The sequence below is a fragment of the Oryctolagus cuniculus genome, chromosome X (genome assembly GCF_964237555.1).
Source record: "Oryctolagus cuniculus chromosome X, mOryCun1.1, whole genome shotgun sequence".
Taxonomy (NCBI): domain Eukaryota; kingdom Metazoa; phylum Chordata; class Mammalia; order Lagomorpha; family Leporidae; genus Oryctolagus; species Oryctolagus cuniculus.
In genome coordinates, this window is record NC_091453.1 from 2,872,772 (window position 1) to 2,892,054 (window position 19,283).

General features: G+C 49.5%; 2 protein-coding genes across 11 annotated transcripts in view; one reads left to right on the top strand and one right to left on the bottom strand.

The window, feature by feature from the left end:
• Positions 1-19,283, bottom strand: part of CTPS2 (CTP synthase 2) — a 196,245-nt gene that overhangs the window by 124,853 nt on the left and 52,109 nt on the right. For 8 of the 10 annotated variants that reach the window (XR_519479.4, XR_519480.4, XM_008272391.4 and 5 more), the window contains exon 1: positions 1,046-1,593. The exons of the other annotated variants lie outside the window; for them this stretch is intronic. The gene's annotated coding sequence lies outside the window, so the exon portion shown is untranslated. Of the gene's footprint in view, positions 1-1,045; positions 1,594-19,283 lie in introns of those variants that run through there. 10 annotated transcript variants of the gene reach the window in all.
• The window catches only part of SYAP1 (synapse associated protein 1), a 38,571-nt gene continuing 28,265 nt past the window's right edge, over positions 8,978-19,283 (top strand). Inside the window, exon 1 of the mRNA XM_002719916.5 lies at positions 8,978-9,367. Coding sequence (XP_002719962.1) covers positions 9,172-9,367 — 196 coding nt within the window. The 5' untranslated portion in view covers positions 8,978-9,171. The remainder of the gene's footprint in view (positions 9,368-19,283) is intronic.

Consider the following 19,283-nt stretch of genomic DNA (forward strand, 5'->3'; position numbering starts at 1 on the left):
GAGACTTTCTACCCTTGTTTTCCTAGGAAGCATTCCGAGGGAAATCAGGTGCAAGCACTCAGGGCACACATCAATTCGAACTTGCCACTTTTCAACAGCCACGTGTGGCTGGCTACTGGCAGGCAGGCATTAAGGCAACTAAAAACACCAGAAGCACCAAGAGACACGTTCTCAATGACGGCCATTTAAAAACTAACTTTAGTCCGACACAACAGAGTACTTAACCGAACGAACCATCTTAAGAAGTTTTAAAAGGCGCCCAGCAGCTGTGAAGGCAATCAGAACAGTGCGATGGGGGTTAGGGGGAAACGTGCGGAGCCCCCCGGCAAGGCGCCAAAGGAAACTTCGCCAAGTGGTGGAAATGGCCTAATGTCCACGTCTGGGATAGGTGGCTACAATTTGCCAAATCCCATCGATCTGCACATACTGAAAATGGGGCATTTTCGTGAGTGTAAACTATACAGCAGTTTTTTTAAAAAATGCCCAATAACATACTCCGTAGCAGCGGCACAGTTCGGCACTGGGCCCCTCCAAGCAGCTCACACGGGCGAAACGCTAGGTCGTTGTTTAACCAGTGCACCATTGCGGGAGACAGGACAGAAAGGGCATGTCACCCACGCTAATGGCCAGCCTCGCTCGACCCTCGAGTCGGGCTTCACTTCCGCCAACGCCATCTCAGAGCTCTCCTGAGGCTCCCGAGGGCTGGGCGTGGGGGCGGGCGCGGGGAAACGCGCGCAGCGGGACGAGTCGCTCCGGTAACCCGGCCCTGGACCGCTGCTAGACCAGCTCCGACGGCACCGGGCGCGGGCGGGCGTCCCCTAGTCCCCGCGCCCCGCTAGCCCACCAGGGTCTGCGAGCGCTGGGTGCGGGACGCGCTCCGCTGGCTGCGGGTCTCGGACTCCGCGCCCGGAGAGGAACCGGACGCCATCGGGGAGGGGACAAAGGCGCCCCACGTGTGCGCTGGGGCTGGGGGCGCCGGACGGGGGCGGGGAGGCCGCGGCGCGGAGGCCCGGGGGGTAGGGGGGAGGCCGGGTCGGGCAGTTACCTGTGCGTTGGTGGAGGCGCGGTGCAGGATGGCTTCTGGGGACGACAGGCTCCGCCCCGCGGCCGTCCAGGCGCTCACCTGTCTGGCTGGGGAGGGGGCCACCGCTGGGGCAGTGCGGAGTCGCCCCTGGGTCCTTCCCGCCGACCGCGCGGGCCTCGGGAGGCGCGGCGCGCTCCTCGCCTACCTTCCCCGGTCCGCCTCGCTGCGGGCCCAGCTGACTCACGCTGGCGAGCAGGAGCTGTGCGGCGGGTGAGTGCAGTGCTCCAAAACAAGCGCTAAAAAGTGACTCCTCGGGCACGAGCAGCTCCCGTCACCCTCCGCTCGGGACGCCCAGGGCCCCAGGCCGCGCTCTCGGCCGAGGCACTGCGCCTCCCTCCTCTGGCTCACTTGCAAAGGCTCTTGGGGTGCGCTGGTGAACTCCGCGACTCCCCCCACCCCCGCCGGCCCCCAGGCCAGCAGAGAGTCCCGCTCTGGCCCACGTCACAGCTGTTGTGAGTTCCCTGCTGAGCGCCGGGAACTGCCGGCGCTGGGGTGGGGGCAGGAAAGCCAGTAGCGCTTCACAGAGTGGTTGGGGCTGGGAAAGGACACAGGCGGCTCTTCAGACCCAGAGAGGAACACAAGCAAACCACTAGAGGAGAAACGGCCGAACTCTGCCCAAGAGAAGAGTTTGAAATTAGCCGGAAGGTTTAGGAAAGTGGTGAAAATTTTGAATAATCAGTGTGAAACACTACAGCGACAAGTTACACAAGTGTCTTGGAAGACCTAGGGGAGTTTAAAAACCCCGATTATGTAGTGCTGTCCAGCTGTAATTTTGCAGGATAGCGATTGAAATATACATATATTACTGCTAAAACTCGAGTTGGCTGGTTGAGTGCAGAGTGTGATGACGCCTTCAGAAGGAGCTAAAACAGTTACCCTGGTAGGAGCAGAAGAGGAGTTAGAGGCTAGGAAGTGGAGGGGAGGGGCACAAAGGGCGGTCTGATAACAGGGACCAAATACGGTGACAGGGAAGGATAACGTTCTAGTGTTCCACAGCCCAGCAAGGTGACTAGCTTACAACAGTTCGTGATCGCTGTGGCATACCAAGTTAAACCCTGGCCTGCAGCGCCCGAATCCCAGATGTATGCCGGTTCAAGTCCCAGCTGCTCCACTTCCGATCCAGCTCTCTGCTATGGCCTGGGAAAGCAGTAGAAGATGGCCCAAAAACCTCTATGGGAGACCCAGAAGTTCCTGGCTCCTGGCTTCAGATAGGCCCAGCTCTGGCCGATGCGGCCATTTGGGGATGGAAGACCCCTCCCTCTCTCTACCTCTGCCTTTCTCTATAACTCTTTCAAATAAATAAAATCTTAAAAAAAAAACTAGAAGAAAGGAGTTTAGATAAATGATAAATGTTTGAGCAGATGGAAACACTAATTGCCCTGCTTTGATCATTACACATTGTATACATATTTCAAATGATCACACTACACCCCATAAATATTATATGTCAATTAAAGAAGAAAAAGACTTCAGGGGCTGGCGTTGTGACCCAGCACATTAAACAGCCACCTGTGATGCCAGCATCCCATATGAGCACCAGTTTGAGTCCCAGTTGCTCCGCTTCCAATCCAGTTCCCTACTAATGCAGCTGGGAAGGCAGTGGAGGATGGTCCAAATGCTTGGGCCCCTGCCACCCATGCGGGAGACCCCTATGGAGCTCTGTGCTCCTGGCTTCTGCCTGGAGCAGCCTTGGCTGTTGCAGCCATTTCAGAAGTGAACTAGCAGATGGAACATACCCCCCCGCTCTAGCTCTCAAATAAATAAAATAAAGAAATCTTTAAAAAAGACTTCAAATAGGGAGTATTTCCAGATGAGACAGTTAAGGGTTTAGCCACTGACACCGGATACAAAAGTGAAATAGGCTAAGGTATTGGATGACCAATAACATTTGAGTGTCCCCAAATGATGACCCTTGACAGATGGTAGAAACTGGAGGCAGTTGAGGCCAAAGAACTTTAGGGAAGGTTGAGGAGTGGCCCTGAAACTCATCATGTCTGCTACAGGGTGTGGAGAACTTTGTCTAGCAAAATTCAAAGAATTCCGAAACAAAAGGGAGTTTCTGCCCAGTAAGGAGAATGAGCACTGTCATGGGAGAAGCAGTTAACAGCTTGGGATACTGATGCCAACTTCTTAGAAAATAAACAGAGGCGGGCTGGCGCCGTGGCTCACCAGGCTAATCCTCTGCCTAGCGGCGCCGGCACACCGGATTCTAGTCCCGGTTGGGGCGCCGGATTCTGTCCCGGTTGCCCCTCTTCCAGGCCAGCTCTCTGCTGTGGCCAGGGAGTGCAGTGGAGGATGGCCCAGGTGCTTGGGCCCTGCACCCCATGGGAGACCAGGAAAAGCACCTGGCTCCTGGCTCCTGCCATCGGATCAGCGCAGCGCGCCGGCCGCAGCGGCCATTGGAGGGTGAACCAACAGCAAAGGAAGACCTTTCTCTCTCTCTCTCTCACTGTCCACTCTGCCTGTCAAAAATAAATAAATAAATAAACAGAGGCTTCACTCAGCAGGGCATCCTTGGGGTGGACCTAGGTCTCCATTCGAAAACAATACATAGAGGAAACACCTTGTAAAAGCACAGGAAGCATGGAGGAGTTTGTTAACGAAACAAATCTTCCAGAGGATCCAGTGCAAAGAGTGTGAAACAGGTTGGTGTACACTTTTTGTTAGTAAAATGGCGCAGTCTTATCTGTGGCGCGATCTACACCCCAGACACTATCCTGGGCTCTAGCCCCTGCAGCCATTGCTGGAAGCCAGGTGACCACATGGCCCATCCACAGGTGTCAGCTCCACCCCCACTCTAATAGGATTCACTGCTCCTACTTTCCTTTCCGTCCCCCCGCAAAGCTTTAAGAGGACTTGTTCCAGGGGCCGGCACTGTGGCACAGCGGGTTAAAGCCCTAGCCTGAAGCACCAGCATCCCATATGGGCGCTGGTTCTAGCCCTGGCTGCTCCTCTTCTGATCCAGCTCTCTCCTGTGGCCTGGGAAAGCAGTGGAAGATGGCCTAAGTGCTTGGGCCCCTGCACCCGCATGGGAAACCCGGAGGAAGCTCCTGGCTCCTGCCTTCGGATCAGTGCAGCTCCGGCCATTGCAGCCAACTGGGGAGTGAACCAGCAGATAGAAGACCTTTCTCTCTGTCTCTCCTCTCTCTGTGTAACTCTGACTTTCAAATAAATGAAAATAGGCCGGCGCCGCGGCTCAATAGGCTAATCCTCCGCCTTGTGGTGCCGGCACACCAGGTTCTAGTCCCAGTCGGGGCGCCGGATTCTGTCCCGGTTGCCCCTCTTCCAGGCCAGCTCTCTGCTGTGGCCAGGGAGTGCAGTGGAGGATGGCCCAAGTGCTTGGGCCCTGCACCCCATGGGAGACCAGGAAAAGCACCTGGCTCCTGGCTCCTGCCATCGGATCAGCGCGGTGCACTGGCCGCAGCGCGCTGGCCGCGGCGGCCATTGGAGGGTGAACCAACAGCAAAGGAAGACCTTTCTCTCTGTCTCTCTCACTGTCCACTCTGCCTGTCAAAAAATAAACAACAAAAAAAAGAAAATAAATATTTAAAAAAAAGAGGACTTGTTCCTGAACACATGCTGTCTCTTATGTCTCTCTCTCTTATGATCTCCTCCTGTCTCCCACCCTCGCAGAGTTGCAGAGAGTGAGAAAGAGAATCTTCCACATGCCCCTTCACTCCCCAAATGGCCACAATGGCCTAAACTGGACCCATCTGAAGCCAGGAGCTTCTTCCAGGTCTCCCACGTGGGTGCAGGGACCCAAGGGCTTGGGACATCCTTCACTGCCTTCCCAGGAGCATTAGCAGGGAGCAGGATCAGAAGTAGGGTAGCCAGGACTCGAACTGGTACCCATATGGGATGCCAGTGCCACAGCACTGGCCCGTGGTGTATACTTAATACCTGCCATGTGTAATGCTTCCTTCCACATTTCAGTGCTTCATTCCCTTTTTACAACCAAGAAAGCACTTGTGACTCCCTCTTTCATATGAGGAACGTGAGGCTCAGCGATGTGAAATGTCATGACCAAAGATATATTAGTTAACATGAGTGGCAAAGCCAGGCCAACAACGCAAAACAACTGTCCTCACAGCCAGACTTTTTACCACAGGAAACAGAAGAAATTGTGTTAATCTATTAAGCTACAAGGCTGCTGGATAAAAGATGTTTGATAAATACATAAGAGTTATTATGATAACTATTGTGCTATTAATGCGAAGTGGAAAAAAGTGAGCAGAAAAACAAACATGGTACCAGGGTAAAGGTTAACTGAATTGTGTAGGAGAAGGGTGTGTCTTATGCAATAAATGTTTGCTCATAGCCTACTACCACATAGACCTTGTGCTGGCCCCTCAAGATGATTGTTTTAAATGAAAAAGAGGCTCATTATTAAGTTCATCTCCCAAGTTCTTTTATAATACTCTATTGTGAAAAATTTCACCTTTCAGAGCAATTGTAAAGCTGTCTGCTCCGTGGGTGAACTGGGATGGCCCTGGAGAAGCAGCAAAGCAAGGCTTGGTGGGCTGGGTCCCCACTCCCCTACAGGAAGGACCACGCCTATATTCCTTTTGGAGAGGAGGGAATTTGAAGGGCGAAGATGCAAGGTTATTCATTTTAGATGGGAGAGTTAGAACCCTCACCCTCAGCTATTAAGTCAAATTCCAGGCTCTTTCCAATCCTGCTTGAAACAAATATTCTTTTCTGGAAAGCGTCAAGCCCTTTTAGGTTCTGAGTTAGTAAAACCTAGAAAGGCATCAGTCCTCAGACATATCCTAACTGTCAAAGCTGAATCAATACCTGGGCTCTAGAAACAGATGGGATTATTAGAAATGCCACTGAATTATACACTTAAAAATGGTTAAAGTGGAAAAACATATTTTCCCACAATTTTGAAACGCGATATAAAAAATGGATATACCATCGAATTTTATACTCATTTCATTGTTTAAAAGATTTATGTTTTTATTTATTTTTATTTATTTATTTATTTATTTTTTACAGGCAGAGTGGACAGTGAGAGAGAGAGAGAGAAAGGTCTTCCTTTGCCATTGGTTCACCCTCCAATGGCCGCCGTGCTGATCCGATGGCAGGAGCCAGGGGCTTCTCCTGGTCTCCCATGGAGTGCAGGGCCCAAGCACTTGGGCCATCCTCCACTGCACTCCCTGGCCACAGCAGAGAGCTGGCCTGGAAGAGGGGCAACCGGGACAGAATCCGGTGCCCCGACCGGGACTAGAACCTGGTGTGCCGGTACCACAAGGCGGAGGATTAACCTAGTGAGCCGCAGCGCCGGCCTATTTTTTATTTATTTTTAAGGCAGAGTGACAGAGAAACATACAGACGCAGAGAGATCTTCCATCTGCTGTTTCACTCCCCAAATAGCCACAACAGCTGGGGCTGGGATCCAGGATCTCCATCCAGGTCTCCCACATAGGTGGCTGGGGCCCAAGTACTTGGGCCATCATCTGCTGCCTCCCCAGATGCATTAGCGGGGAGCTGGATCAGAAGCAGAGTAACTGGTACTCAAACTGGTGCTCCAATATGGAATGCTGGGATTGCAAGCGGTGGCTTTATCGGCTGTGGCATGTGCTCACCCTGAATTGTTTGCTTTATACAGGTGAATTATAAGGTATGTGAACTATATCTCCATAAAGCTGTTTGAAGGGGGAAAAAAACAAATTGGGCTTGTTATATTAAAGACATGGACCTGAGTAGGATATAAATAGAAGTCAGGCTGCAAAACTGGGCAGCAGGGAAATCAGAACTGTAATCAGTCCTCCCTGTACTTGGAAGCAGCTCACTGCAAGTGCCCTACTCTTCTGGAAATGGGGAAGGCAGGAAGGAGCCTGGCTGGCCTTCCGCAACAGCTCACTGGAGACTGTGCCTGGAAAACATGTTCATGAACTCCCTACTCTAAAAGGGTAGTTAGTTGTTCACATAGCCAGTTGTTTGTTTGTTTTACATGTTCATGTGGAAGAAGGTTCCAAATATAGAAAAGTAGCCGTACAAGTGTAATCACTCAGCTTCCACAATTGCAATTGATAGTCTAGGTTGTTTCATCTATATCCCCACCCACTTCTCCCATTCTGTATTAATTTGAAGTAAATTCCAGACATGGCTCTCTGAAAGATAAGAACTACTTAAAAACATACTCCTCGGCCGGCGCCGCGGCTCACTAGGCTAATTCTCCGCCTTGCGGCGCCGGCACCCCAGGTTCGAGTCCCGGTCGGGCGCCGGATTCTGTCCCGGTTGCCCCTCTTCCAGGCCAGCTCTCTGCTGTGGCCAGGGAGGGCAGTGGAGGATGGCCCAAGTGCTTGGGCCCTACACCCGATGGGAGACCAGGAGAAGCACCTGGCTCCTGGCTCCTGCCGTGGGATCAGCGTGGTGCGCTGGCCGCAGCGCGCCTCCAAGGCGGCCATTGGAGGGTGAACCAATGGCAAAGGAAGACCTTTCTCTCTGTCTCTCTCTCTCACTGTCCACTCTGCCTGTCAAAAAACAAAACAAAAAAAACATACTCCTCAAAAACATACAATAATACCATGACCACAATTAAAAATGTACATTTGACATGTTCATCCACGTGTGAATGGATAAATAAAATGTGGTGCATTCATACAGTGCTTTAAGAACAAAGGAAATGGATATATGCTACAAGAAAGAGCCTTGTGGACATTCGAACGAAACGGAAGGAGCCCATGGCAGAAAGACAAATGCTGTAGGATTCCACTTAAGGGACGCACCTACAGCAGTCAGATTCTGAGACTGAAAGCAGAAGGGTGGTTGCCTGCAGCCCATGCGGCCAAGGGCAGGGAAGATGGGGGGGGGGGGGGGTTAATAAGTATAGTTTGTTTTGCAAGATGAAAAGAGGTTCGGAAATTGATTTCACAACAATGTGAATTACTTAAAATTACAAAATTCTACACTTAAAAATGGTTAAGATGGTAAGTTTTGTGGTTTACTACTAGTTTGTTTTTTTTTTTTTTTTTTTTTTTTGACAGAGTGGACAGTGAGAGAGAGAGAGACAGAGAGAAAGGTCTTCCTTTGCCGTTGGTTCACCCTCCAATGGCCGCCGCAGCAGGAGCCAGGTGCTTCTCCTGGTCTCCCATGGGGTGCAGGGCCCAAGCACCTGGGCCATCCTCCACTGCCCTCCCTGGCCACAGCAGAGAGCTGGCCTGGAAGAGGGGCAACCGGGACAGAATCCGGCGCCCCGACCGGGACTAGAACCCGGAGTGCCGGCGCCGCTAGGCGGAGGATTAGCCTAGTGAGCCACGGCGCCGGCTTACCACTAGTTTTTTTAATTTAAGAATTCCTTAGTTTCATCAATTATTCTATCCAGTGTCTGAATTTCCAACTCTTACACGTTTTACAAAATGTGTTTGCTGAATTAGAGTTCAAATAAAATGCATGAGTGGCCGTGGGTTATTGTCTCTGAAATCTTTTTTAACCTATGTGTTCCCCGTCTTACCCCACCCTCTTTCTTGCAACTTATTTAAGCAACAACATCGTTTTTCCTGTGGTTTCTCATAGTGTACATTCTTCTGACTGCATCCTATGATGGTGTTTAACACCTTTCTCTGTCCTCTGTATTGCTAAGTTGACAGGCCCTAGTTTGGTTTTCATTCGGGCTCAGGAGGAGGCTACAGACATCTATTTCCGTCCAACCTAGCTGGACCTCCAAAGGGAAGGCTAAGGCACCAGCCAAGCAGCTTAGAGGCAATCCTAACAACAGACTGAGAAGGGCTGTGACAGAGACGCCGCCCACACGGCCAGGTCAGTTACCCGCAAAGCTGGGGTGAGAGCTAAGCGGACGAGGCGGGGCTGCACTGGGAAAGCCCTTTGTCCCCTTTCCACTGGCACAACAAGGTTGCCACGACCGACGCAGGCAGGGGCGGAGCCTTTGGCCGGAAATGACGCGCCCGCGGCCGGCGGCGGTGTCGTCACAGAGGCTGGGAGACGCGCATAGAGGGGGAGCGCCGACGTCGCCTTGACTTCCGGCTGTCTTCCCAGTAGACCCGCAGAACGCAGTCGGGAGCGGGCGGCACTCAGGGGGGCTCTCCGGTGACCGCGACCGCGACGGCGGCCTCGCCGGCGGGATGTTCCGGGGGTTAAGTAGTTGGTTTGGGTTGCGCCAGCCGGCGGCAAACAACGAGCAGCCGGTGGGAGATGGGCAGCCCGCGGGAGACGCTCCGCCCCAACCGCGCCTCGAAGCGGAGGCAGAGTCCCCTGTGCAGGAGGAGCAGCAGCCGGCGGGGGACCAGGAGCTCCTCCACCAGGCCAAAGGCTTTGGCAGTGAGTCTCTCCCGGCCCCTGGGACAGAAGACGAGGGGTGGGGGTTGCGGGCGTTCCTCCGGCGCGTCGCGGGCGGGGCCGGCCTGACTGGCTCCGGCGGAGGGGAGGTGTGTCTGTCGGTCAGTCCTCTCCGGGAGAGCCCTGGGGAGGATCTGGGAAGGCTGCAGCTTCACCTGGAAGTCAAGTTCTACCTTTGAAGTTTCTGAGGAAGGACGTGTCGCTCTGCAAAGTTTGTATCCATCGGAAGCGTGGCCGAAGTAAAGCGGTCCTCGCCCGGCGCCTTAAGGTTTGATGAGAAACCTTGGTCGTCCATCTCGCCAGCTTTCCCCTTTCCCCTCGTCCGCATTCAGGAAGGGGGACGCGGGCGAGCTTGAATTGGTTTTAAAAGTGCCGTTTTGCTCTTAGAACGTGTTGTTTCAAAGACACTGACCGTGACTGATGGTGTCTGCTCTTTAGGTATAATGGGATCTTTATCCTTAAAGCGTGCAAGTTACGGTACCGCATATTTTATACGTGATACATTACACATCTCCATTGAGTTGGGAGACAAACCCAGAGTTGCGGATCCAAAGTTACACGGATAGAAGTGGAGTTTGAACCTATATTTGACTAATTTCAAAGCCCATGCTGTTTCCAAGTGTGCAGTCTAGTGAGGGGGCAGGCGTGGGGAGGGAAGGACAAAGAAAGCATCTTTGAGGAGGTGAGTCTTAAAGCAGAACTGCAGCCAAGACAGATAACAAATTCTTCTAGTGATTTATTTATTTTATTCTAATTGTGCTTTCTTTTAATTTGAAAGGCGGAGTTAGAGAGGAAGATCTTCCGTTGCTGGTTCATTCCCCAAATGGCTGCAATACCAGGACTGGGTCAGGCTGAAGCCAAGAGCCAGGAGCTTCTTCCCAGTCTCCCATGTGGGTACAAGAGCCCAAGCACTTGGACTACCCTCCACTGTTTTCCCAGGTGCGTTAGGAGGAAACTGAGCCACCACTTTTAACACCAGCATCCCATACTGGAGCACAAATTCAAATCCTGGCTTTTCCTCTTGGATCCAGTTCCCTGCTAATGCATCTGGGAATACAGGGAAAGATGGCCCAAGCACCTGGGCTCCTACCACCCATGTGGGTTACTAGGATACAGTTCCTGGCTCCTGGCTTGGAACTGGACCAACTCCAGTCATTGCAGCCATTTGTGAAGTGAACTAGCAGATTGGAGATCTTTTTATCTCTGCATCTTTCTCTCTGTTACTCTGCCTGTCAAATAAATAAATCTGGGGGTGGCATTGTGGTGGACTGCGTATAGCCACTGTATATGATGCCAGCATCCCATGTGGGCGCCATTTCGAGCCCCAGCTGCTCCCTGCTAATGTGCCTGGGGAAGGCAGCAGACAGTGGCCCAAGTGCTTGGTCTCCTACACCTACATGGGAGACCCAGAAGCTCCTGGCTCGGACTGGCCCAGATCTGGCCATCTCGGCCATTTGGGGAGTGAACCAACAGATGGAAGATTTCTCTCTCTCTTCCCCCACCCCTTCTCTCTCTTACCTCCCCTCCCTCCCTCTTTCTCTCTGTAATTCTGTCTTTCATATAAATAAATCCTTTTATTAAAAAAAATCTAAAAGAAGTAGGATCGATGGGAAAAGAGAAGCCTTAGAGTGGGGAAACACACTTTTTATAGTCTTTTGAATAAGACTATAATGTTCAAAAATTTTACTGTAGGGTAGGGGATCAGGGAAAGCAGGTGGTGCATGATCATGTGCGCAGTGTATATGATTATGATGTCAGATCATGACACTGCATAATAGCCCAAGGCTCCCAAGTAGCACACAAGTGAATGCAACCAAGTGCTGTGCTAAAAGGGAAATTGTTAAAAAGAGGATGACTTTCCTGTGTAGAAAATTGGGAAAGAAAGAATGAGCTTGGAATGTTAAAGAGATGTGAGGGGGTGATCTTCCATCCACTAGTTCACTCCCCAAATGACCATGAACAGCTAGGGCTAGGCCAGGCAGACCCAGGAGCAGGAAGCTCAATCTAGGCCTCCCATGTGGGTGTCAGAGGCCCAACTATTTGAGCCATCAATCACCGGTTGCTCTTGGTGCTGGCCCAAAACACGTCACTTCCAGTGACGTCACTTCCACTGCCACGCATATTGGATTTTGGCGCTTTTTTGAATTTGAATTACATCACTTCTGGTACATCGCTTCTGGAGTTAGGTTTAGGGTTGAACTCATGGTATTCATGTCAAAACTAGCATCACCTGCTGCTTCTCAGACAGCACATTAGCAGGAACCCAGAATTGGGAGTGGACTGGGACTCAAACCCAAGCACACAGACACAGGATGTAGGCGTCCCAGAGTCTAATGCCAAATGCCCACTCTTAAGGAAGTGAGTCTAGCTAGATCAGGGAGACGATATAAGGTGGTTGGGATAGATAAAAGTGGGACTCCGGAGCAGCATGGTGTAAATGTCTATTCAGCTTCACAGAACATAGAGAGCCGTTTTCATTTAGCATCAAGGGAGTATCAAGCTTCCTCAAACTTAGGGCTTTACTGTCGACTTGAAACTTCATATTTGTATTTAGTAATAGATCTCTGAATGTTTTGTAATTGTGTTTTTGATATTATGTCTACTTTGAAACTGATGCTGCCATCTTTCTTTCTTCACCAGATTCTCTTTTGATGTTTGCTGAGACAGAGGTTAGATGGAAGTACCAACCTACACATAAATTGTGAACTTAAGTCTTAGAATACATGAGAACTCTTTTGTTTCTGAAATGTATGTGATTTTAGAAAGGTATAAAAGATTCCAGTTTATACACAAACTTGAAGATAAGAGTTACTCGGATTTTTTTTATTTCTACATTATTTATTTGAAAGGCAGAGTTACAGAAAGAGAGATCTTCCATCCGCTGGGTCACTTCCCAAATGGCTGCAGTGGCCTAAGCTGGGCCAGGCCAAAGCCAGAAGCTGCTTCCAGCTCTGCCACATGGGTGCAGGGGCCCCAGCCCTTGGGCCATCCTCTGCCTCCCCAAGCCATCAGCAGGGAGCTAGATAGGAAGTGGAGCATCCAGGACTCGAACCAACACCCATATGAGATGCCTGCGCAGCAGGCCGTGGCTTTAACCCACTGTGCCACATGACCGGCCCCATATTTATATTATATTTAAGAAGACTCATTTGTGTTTAGAGAAATGAAATTAAACTTTTCTGAGCTTTACTCCTAATGATCTTTTTTTAAGGTTTGCATATATGTTTGTTTTGGCTTTTTAATTTATTTATTTGAGTGGCAGAGTTACAGAGAGAAGGAGAGACAGATCTTCCATCTGCTGGTTCACTCCCAAAATGGCTGCAATGGCCTGAGCTGGACCGATCCAAAGCCAGGAGCCAGGAGCTTCTTCTGGGTCTCCCACATGGGTGTAGGGGCCCAAGCACTTGGGCCATCTTCCACTGCTTCCCAGGCCATAAGCAGAGAGCTGGATTGGAAGAGGAGCAGCCGGGACACGAACCGCTGCCCATATGGGATGTTGGCGCTGCAGGCAGAGGCTTGGGCTTCTGCACCACAGTGCTGACCCATTTATTTGAGAAATTTACATAGAGTGTAAGAGAGAGAAAGAGAGATCTTGCACCTGCTGGTTCACTCCCCAAAAGGCCTTAATGGCCAGGGCTGGGCCAGACTGAAGCCAGGAGCCAGGAGGTTCATCCAGGACTACCACATGGGTGGCAGGGTTCCAAACACATGGGCCATCTTCCACTGCTTTCCAGGACATTAGCGGGGAGCTGGATCAGAAGTGGAGCAGCCCAGAAACAAACCTGTGGCTGTATGGGATGGCGGCACTGGCAGCAACTTTACTTAATACAAATTGATTGGCTGGGGGCTGCCCTGTGGCATAATAGGTTAAGCTGGCATCCCATATGGGCTCGGGTTTGAGTCTCAGCTGCTCCACTTCCCATCCAGCGCCCTGCTAGTGGCCTGGGAAAGCAGTGGAAGATGGCCCAAGTGCTTGGGCCCCTGCACCTAAGAAGGAAACCCAGAAGAAACTCCTGGCTTGAGGCCGGCGCTGTGATATAGCGGGTAAAGCTGCCGCCTGCAGTGCCTGAATCCCATATGGGCGCTGGTTCGAGACCCAGCTGCTCCACTTCCAATCCAGCTCTCTGCTATGGCCTGGGAAAGCAGTAGAAGATGGCCCAAGTCCTTGGCTCCTGGCTTCATATTGGCGCAGCTCCGGCTGTTGCGGCCAATTGGGGAGTGAACCAACAGATGGAAGACCTCTCTCTCTCTCTCTCTACCTCTCCACCTCTCCACCTCTCCACTCTCTGTATAACTCTGACTTTCAAATAAATAAATGAATCTTAAAAAAAAAAAAAAAAAACTCCTGGCTTTGGATCTTCGGATCTGCCCAGTTCCAGCTGTTGCAGCCATCTGGAGAGAGAACCAGTGGATGGAACATACCACTACCACTTATCTCTCTCTTCCTCTCTGTCTCTAACTTTACCTCTCAGATAAAATAAATAAATCTTAAGAACAAAAAACAAACTGGTTGGTGGGATTTGTTCAAGTCAACCAAATTAGTGCTTCATTGGTATCCTTTTTTTTTTTTAATTTTTTGAAAGATTTTATTTTTATTTATTTGAGAGGTAGATTTACAGACAGTGAGAGGGAGAGACAGAAAGTTCTTCCACCTGCTGGTTTACTCCCCAAATGGCCACGGCAGCCGGAGCTGCGCCAATCCAAAGCCAGGAGCTTTTTCCAAGTCTCCCACATGGGTGCAGGGGCCCAAGTGTCCAGGCCGTCTTCTACTACTTTCCCGGGCTATAGTGGGGAGTTGGATTAGAAGTGCAGCAGCCAGGCCTACAACCAGTGCCCATAAGGGATGCCGGCACCGCAGGCGGAGGATTTAAGTGACTGCGCCACAGCGCCGGCCCAGTATCCTTTATTTTACCAAAGCATGTCTGCCTCTGGGAGTGTTACAATATTTCAGTCATTGCTACAGTTTACCTGGGTGAGAGGGTTACCAAAGATGAGCTTTGGATTTTTCAATCCCTAAGGCAGTACATAGTCAGGAATGGAGGAAGAGCTACTTCCTCTTTCTCCTCCTTTGAATATGTTAGTATTGCAATAGAACTTTTAGGCTGTCTTCTTTTTATCTCTAAGAAAAGTTCATTCAAGTCCCAGGTGCCTAACTTCCAAACTAAGAAGGCTCCAAAAGTTATTGTGTATGTAGGAAAGTATGTGTCTGCTTTGATACAGAAGTAAAATATCTAATTGAATTCTGATGACAAACTCAGGTTTGCAGTACAAATGGTCAAGAGCTTATAGCCTATGGCTTCTGAATAATGCCTTTTAGAACTGGGGATTTTAATTTGAAGAAGTAAATTAGAGACATTGCTTAAGTATCTGAAAGACTTTTGTAGAGAAGTTATTTATATTCCTTAAGACTACTGAAGTAAGGCTAAGAGGTCAAGATGACAAGAGAAGTAAACAGAATTTTCTAAATAGAGAAAGCCTTTATCACACTATACTCTTATTCTTTTCCTATTCTAGCAGCAGGCCTTAACCTCTACCTTCTTGTTTACTTTGACAAACCGATGGCTTTGCTGGCCTTTGAGAATCTTTCCTGCCTTCATCTTGACGTTCCTTTCAATTCTGCAAACCCTGGTCACTTGCCTATCTGACACAAGGCAGGAGCTTGGGCTTTACAGGCACATGGCTTGCGTTTGAGTCCCCCATGCCACTTGCTGTCTTTATTATTACATCATTTGCAAAATACAGATAGTCCAGCAACACGAGGCTTCACTAGAGTTTCATTGTGTCAGGAGGTCCCCAAGACCACCCCAAATTTGATGATTGGTTCAAAGGACTCATGGCCATGATTTTATTACAGTAAAAGGCTACCAAGCAAAATCAGCAAAGGGAAACATACATAGAGTGAAATGTGGGAGAAAAAGGCACAGTAGAGTCACACAGGACATACAGAATTGCTCAAGCAAGGAGTTGTGACAACACAGTGCAATGGGACCTGCCAGAGTTTCTGTTGTGAGCTGGTCATTTAGTCACCCTCTGCCTATCACACCAGAATCCCAGACTCCCAGAGGGAAAGCAGGTATCCAACATAAACTGCATTGTTCACATAAACAGTTGAAATACAGTGGGGGATGGTGCTGTGGCATAGCAGGTAAAGCTGCCGCCTGCAGTGCTCCAGTTCATATGGGCTCCAGTACAAATCCCAGTTGCTCCTCTTCCGATCCAGCTCTCTGCTATGGCCTGGGAAAGCGGTAGAAGATGGCCCAAGTCCTTGGGCCCTTGCAGCTGCATGGGAGACCCAGGAGAAGTTCCTGGCTCCTGGCTTTGGATTGGCCCAGCTCTGGCTGTTGGTCCATTTGGGAAGTGAACCAGCAGATGGAAGACCTCTCTCTGCCTCTGCCTTTCTGTAACCCTGTCTTTCAAATAAATAATTTTTTTTTTTTTTTTTTTTTTTTTTTTTTAGAGCAGGAGGTAATTTTTATTTCATTTGCGCAAATGGGCCCCCTGCTGCTGCAAGCAGCAAGCAAGCGAGAGGAGCCAATAAATTTATTTTTTAAAAAGGAAATACAATGAGTCATTCTTCCCAGTTCCCAGGGTTAGTAGCGAGGTTCAGGGAAGTGCTCAGGGAAGGTGCCCCTTCGCACACTTTCCTCCATTCACAGTTGGTTTCTGTCCTCAGGTGGGTCACTTGAGGCACACAAGACATCAACTGTAGCAGAAAGGGAGGAAGGGAACTCTCCCAGCAGCTCCCTTTTGTTAGAAAATCTCTCCAAGATGCTGCCTTACAAATGTCCCCTCCATCTCTTTGGCCAGGGCTGCCCCAGGGCTCTGCTGAAGCTTCAAAGGACTTTCAAAGCGAGTATCTGGCAGAGACTCTGGAAGAGGCAGTGCCAGTCTTGATTGGTACACACTTAGCGAAGTTCATTCTCCAGTGCTGGCCACATAGGCACCCATGAAAACTGAGGTGGTTTTGGCTAGGAGGAAGGAGATGGGCTATTGGGTAGGCAGTCAGCATAGTCACTCAAAAAGATTTGAATTGGACTTTCCTTTGGTCACTGCCTCATTTCAGACCTTCTCTTTGTACCTGAGTTCCTCAAGTGGACCTTGTACTCCTGTTATTCCCTGTTAACTCTTGTAGTCTCATTTTTTCCCTAGGCTCTTAATAAAAAACTGTCTTTTACTAGGTACCTGCAGATGTCTGTAAAATGAATAAACCAGGTCTTGTCTGTCTTTTTTTTTTTAAAGATTTATTTATTTATCTAAAAGGCAGAGTTGCAGAGGCAGAGAGAAGAGGGAGGAACAGATCTTCCATCTGCTGGTTTACTCCCCAGATGGCCGCAGTGGCCAGAGCTGTGCCAATCCAAAGCCAGGAGCAGGAGCCAGGAGCTTCTTCCAGGTCTCCAACACAGGTGCAGGGGCCCAAGGACTTGGGTCATCTACTACCTTCCCAGGCCATAGCAGAGAGCTGGATCTGAAGTGGAGCAGCCGGCACTCCAGCTGGTGCCCATGTGGGATGCCGGCACTGCAGGCTGTGGCTTGGTGGCTTTAACCCCTATGCCACAGCGCTGGCCCCTTTGTGGCTTTTTTACTTGAAAATCTTGCCTCGTGCTATCCTGCTTCTCACTCCCACTGTCTGAATCCAGGGCACTCAACTCTCAGGAGAAACTTTGTCATCCTCCTCTGAGTGCTAACAGGCTGGCTTAATTAATAATCTTGCTTTTCTTGTCTTTGGCTTATTCATTCACTCATTTATTTAGGTTTACAATTGGACATATCTTGAAGACAAGAACTGTGCTTTCTTGAATGTTCACTAAATGCTACCCAGAGTTATTAAAACCTGAGAATTGAGGATATTATGTTAAATGCCAGTTTTTAAATGATAGTTCTCAAGAGGATAAAAATAAAATATTAAAGAATCTTGTTCTTTTATAACTTTAGATTTCTTTATCTTCAAAGAATAATTTTAAAAATTAGTATACGTATCTACCCATTTTACTCATTGTGTAAATAGTCATTTATTATGTCACTCCCCATTTATCCATTAGCATGTACTTACTGGTGGTGAATTAGACAGCTTCCGTTCCTGCCCTGATAGGGCTTAGGATGGGCCTTCAGTGTAGGTGTGATGGTGAATATTGTTGATGGGGCAAAACAAGATGCTGAAGGATATGAATACATCTCAAGGTCATCTACCTTGGTCAAGAACCAGGAAACATTTCCCAAGGAGAAATGACATTTAAAGTGAAGACCACAGGATGTGTAGAGTCAGCCAGATAAAGGGATGGCAGATAAAAAGTTTTACAAACCAAGGAATAACACATTTGAGACCTTCTTGGAGGTACTAAAGAATTTCTGTGTGGTCATTGGAGCGTAGACTAGGAGGGTGACGATAGTGAGAATAAGACCAAAGATAAAGGAGGGCATTTAGCCTAATGGTTAGACACCTGCCTCCCACATCACAGTATCTGAGTCCAAAACCCAGCTCCTGCTTCTGACTCCAGCTTCCTGTTAATGCAGACCCTGTTAAGCAGTGGTGATGACCCAAGTGATTAGGTTCCTGGCTTCTGTCTTTGGCCCAGCCCTCTCCCCCAACAACCACCATTGAGGGCATTTGGGGAGTGAACCAATGAAGGGGGAGTGCGCGCTCGCTCTCTCTCTCTCTCTCTCTCTCTCTCTCTTTCCCCCTCCTCTGAAATAAGTAAATTAAAAACAAATGTTAAGATCAAAGGTAAGTAGCAAATAGTATACTTTTCTAAAGGATATAAATATATAGAGTGAGAGGGGAATATCTTCGGTCCACTGGTTCACTCCCCAAAGCACCAGAGCTGGGCCAGGCCAAAGCCCGGAGCCTAGTAACTCCATCATGGTCTCCCATGTGGGTGGCAAAGGCCCAAGCACTTGGGCCATTCTGCACTGCCTTCTCAGGCACAATAGTAGGGAGCTGGACCAGAAGTGGAGTAGTTGCGACTCAAACTAGTACTCTAGTCTCAGATGGTGGCATCATAAGCTGCTGTTTAACCTGCTGTGCCATAAAGCTGGCCCCTCAAGTAATATCGTATAGTATAGTTGTAGTATAGTTGTAGTTGGAGAGAGGGTGATTCAGATTGGGAGAAGATACTGCCCACTCAGATATCCACAGGACTGTATTGCCTGGAAGTGAGTGATGCCACTCACAGAGTCAGGATGTAATCAGATGTGCTGAGTTCCCTCATTAGGGCCTTCTCCCTTCACAAGTATCGTGCAAGTCCACCGGCCCGCCCCCTCAATAAGTGCAAGTAACAGGGGCATGACTGCCCTAACATGCAATTATTTCCTGGAAGCATCCCCAGTAGCTCTGGCTTCCCTGCCTGCCTCACGTCTGTTCCTGCAGCTGGGGGTCTACAAATGTGGACTTTGAAGTAATGTTCATCTATATATGGGCCTTTATGTTATTTTTTAAAGATTTATTTATCAGTCCAGCACTGTGGCGTAGTACATACAGCTGGCACCTGCAGTGCTGGCATCCTATATATCAGAGCACCAGTTCAAGTCCCAGCTGCTCCACTTCCAATCCAGCTCTCTGCTATGGCCTGGGAGAGCAGTGGAAGATGGCCCAAGTCCTTGGGCCCCTGAATGCATGTGGGAGGCCCAGAAGCAGCTCCAGGCTCCTGGCTTCAGATCGGCTTAGCTCCGGCCATTGAGGCCATTTGGGGAGTGAACCTGCAGATGGAAGACTTCTCTCTTCTCTGCCTCTGCCTGTCTATAACTCTGGCTTTCAAATAAATAAATATTTATTTAAATAAATAAATTCAAATAAATACATATTTGAAAGGCAGAGGTACAGAGAAGGAGAGAGATATCTTTCATCTGCTGGTTCACTCTCCAAATGGCCACAATGGCTGGGGCTGGGCTAGACTGGAGCTAG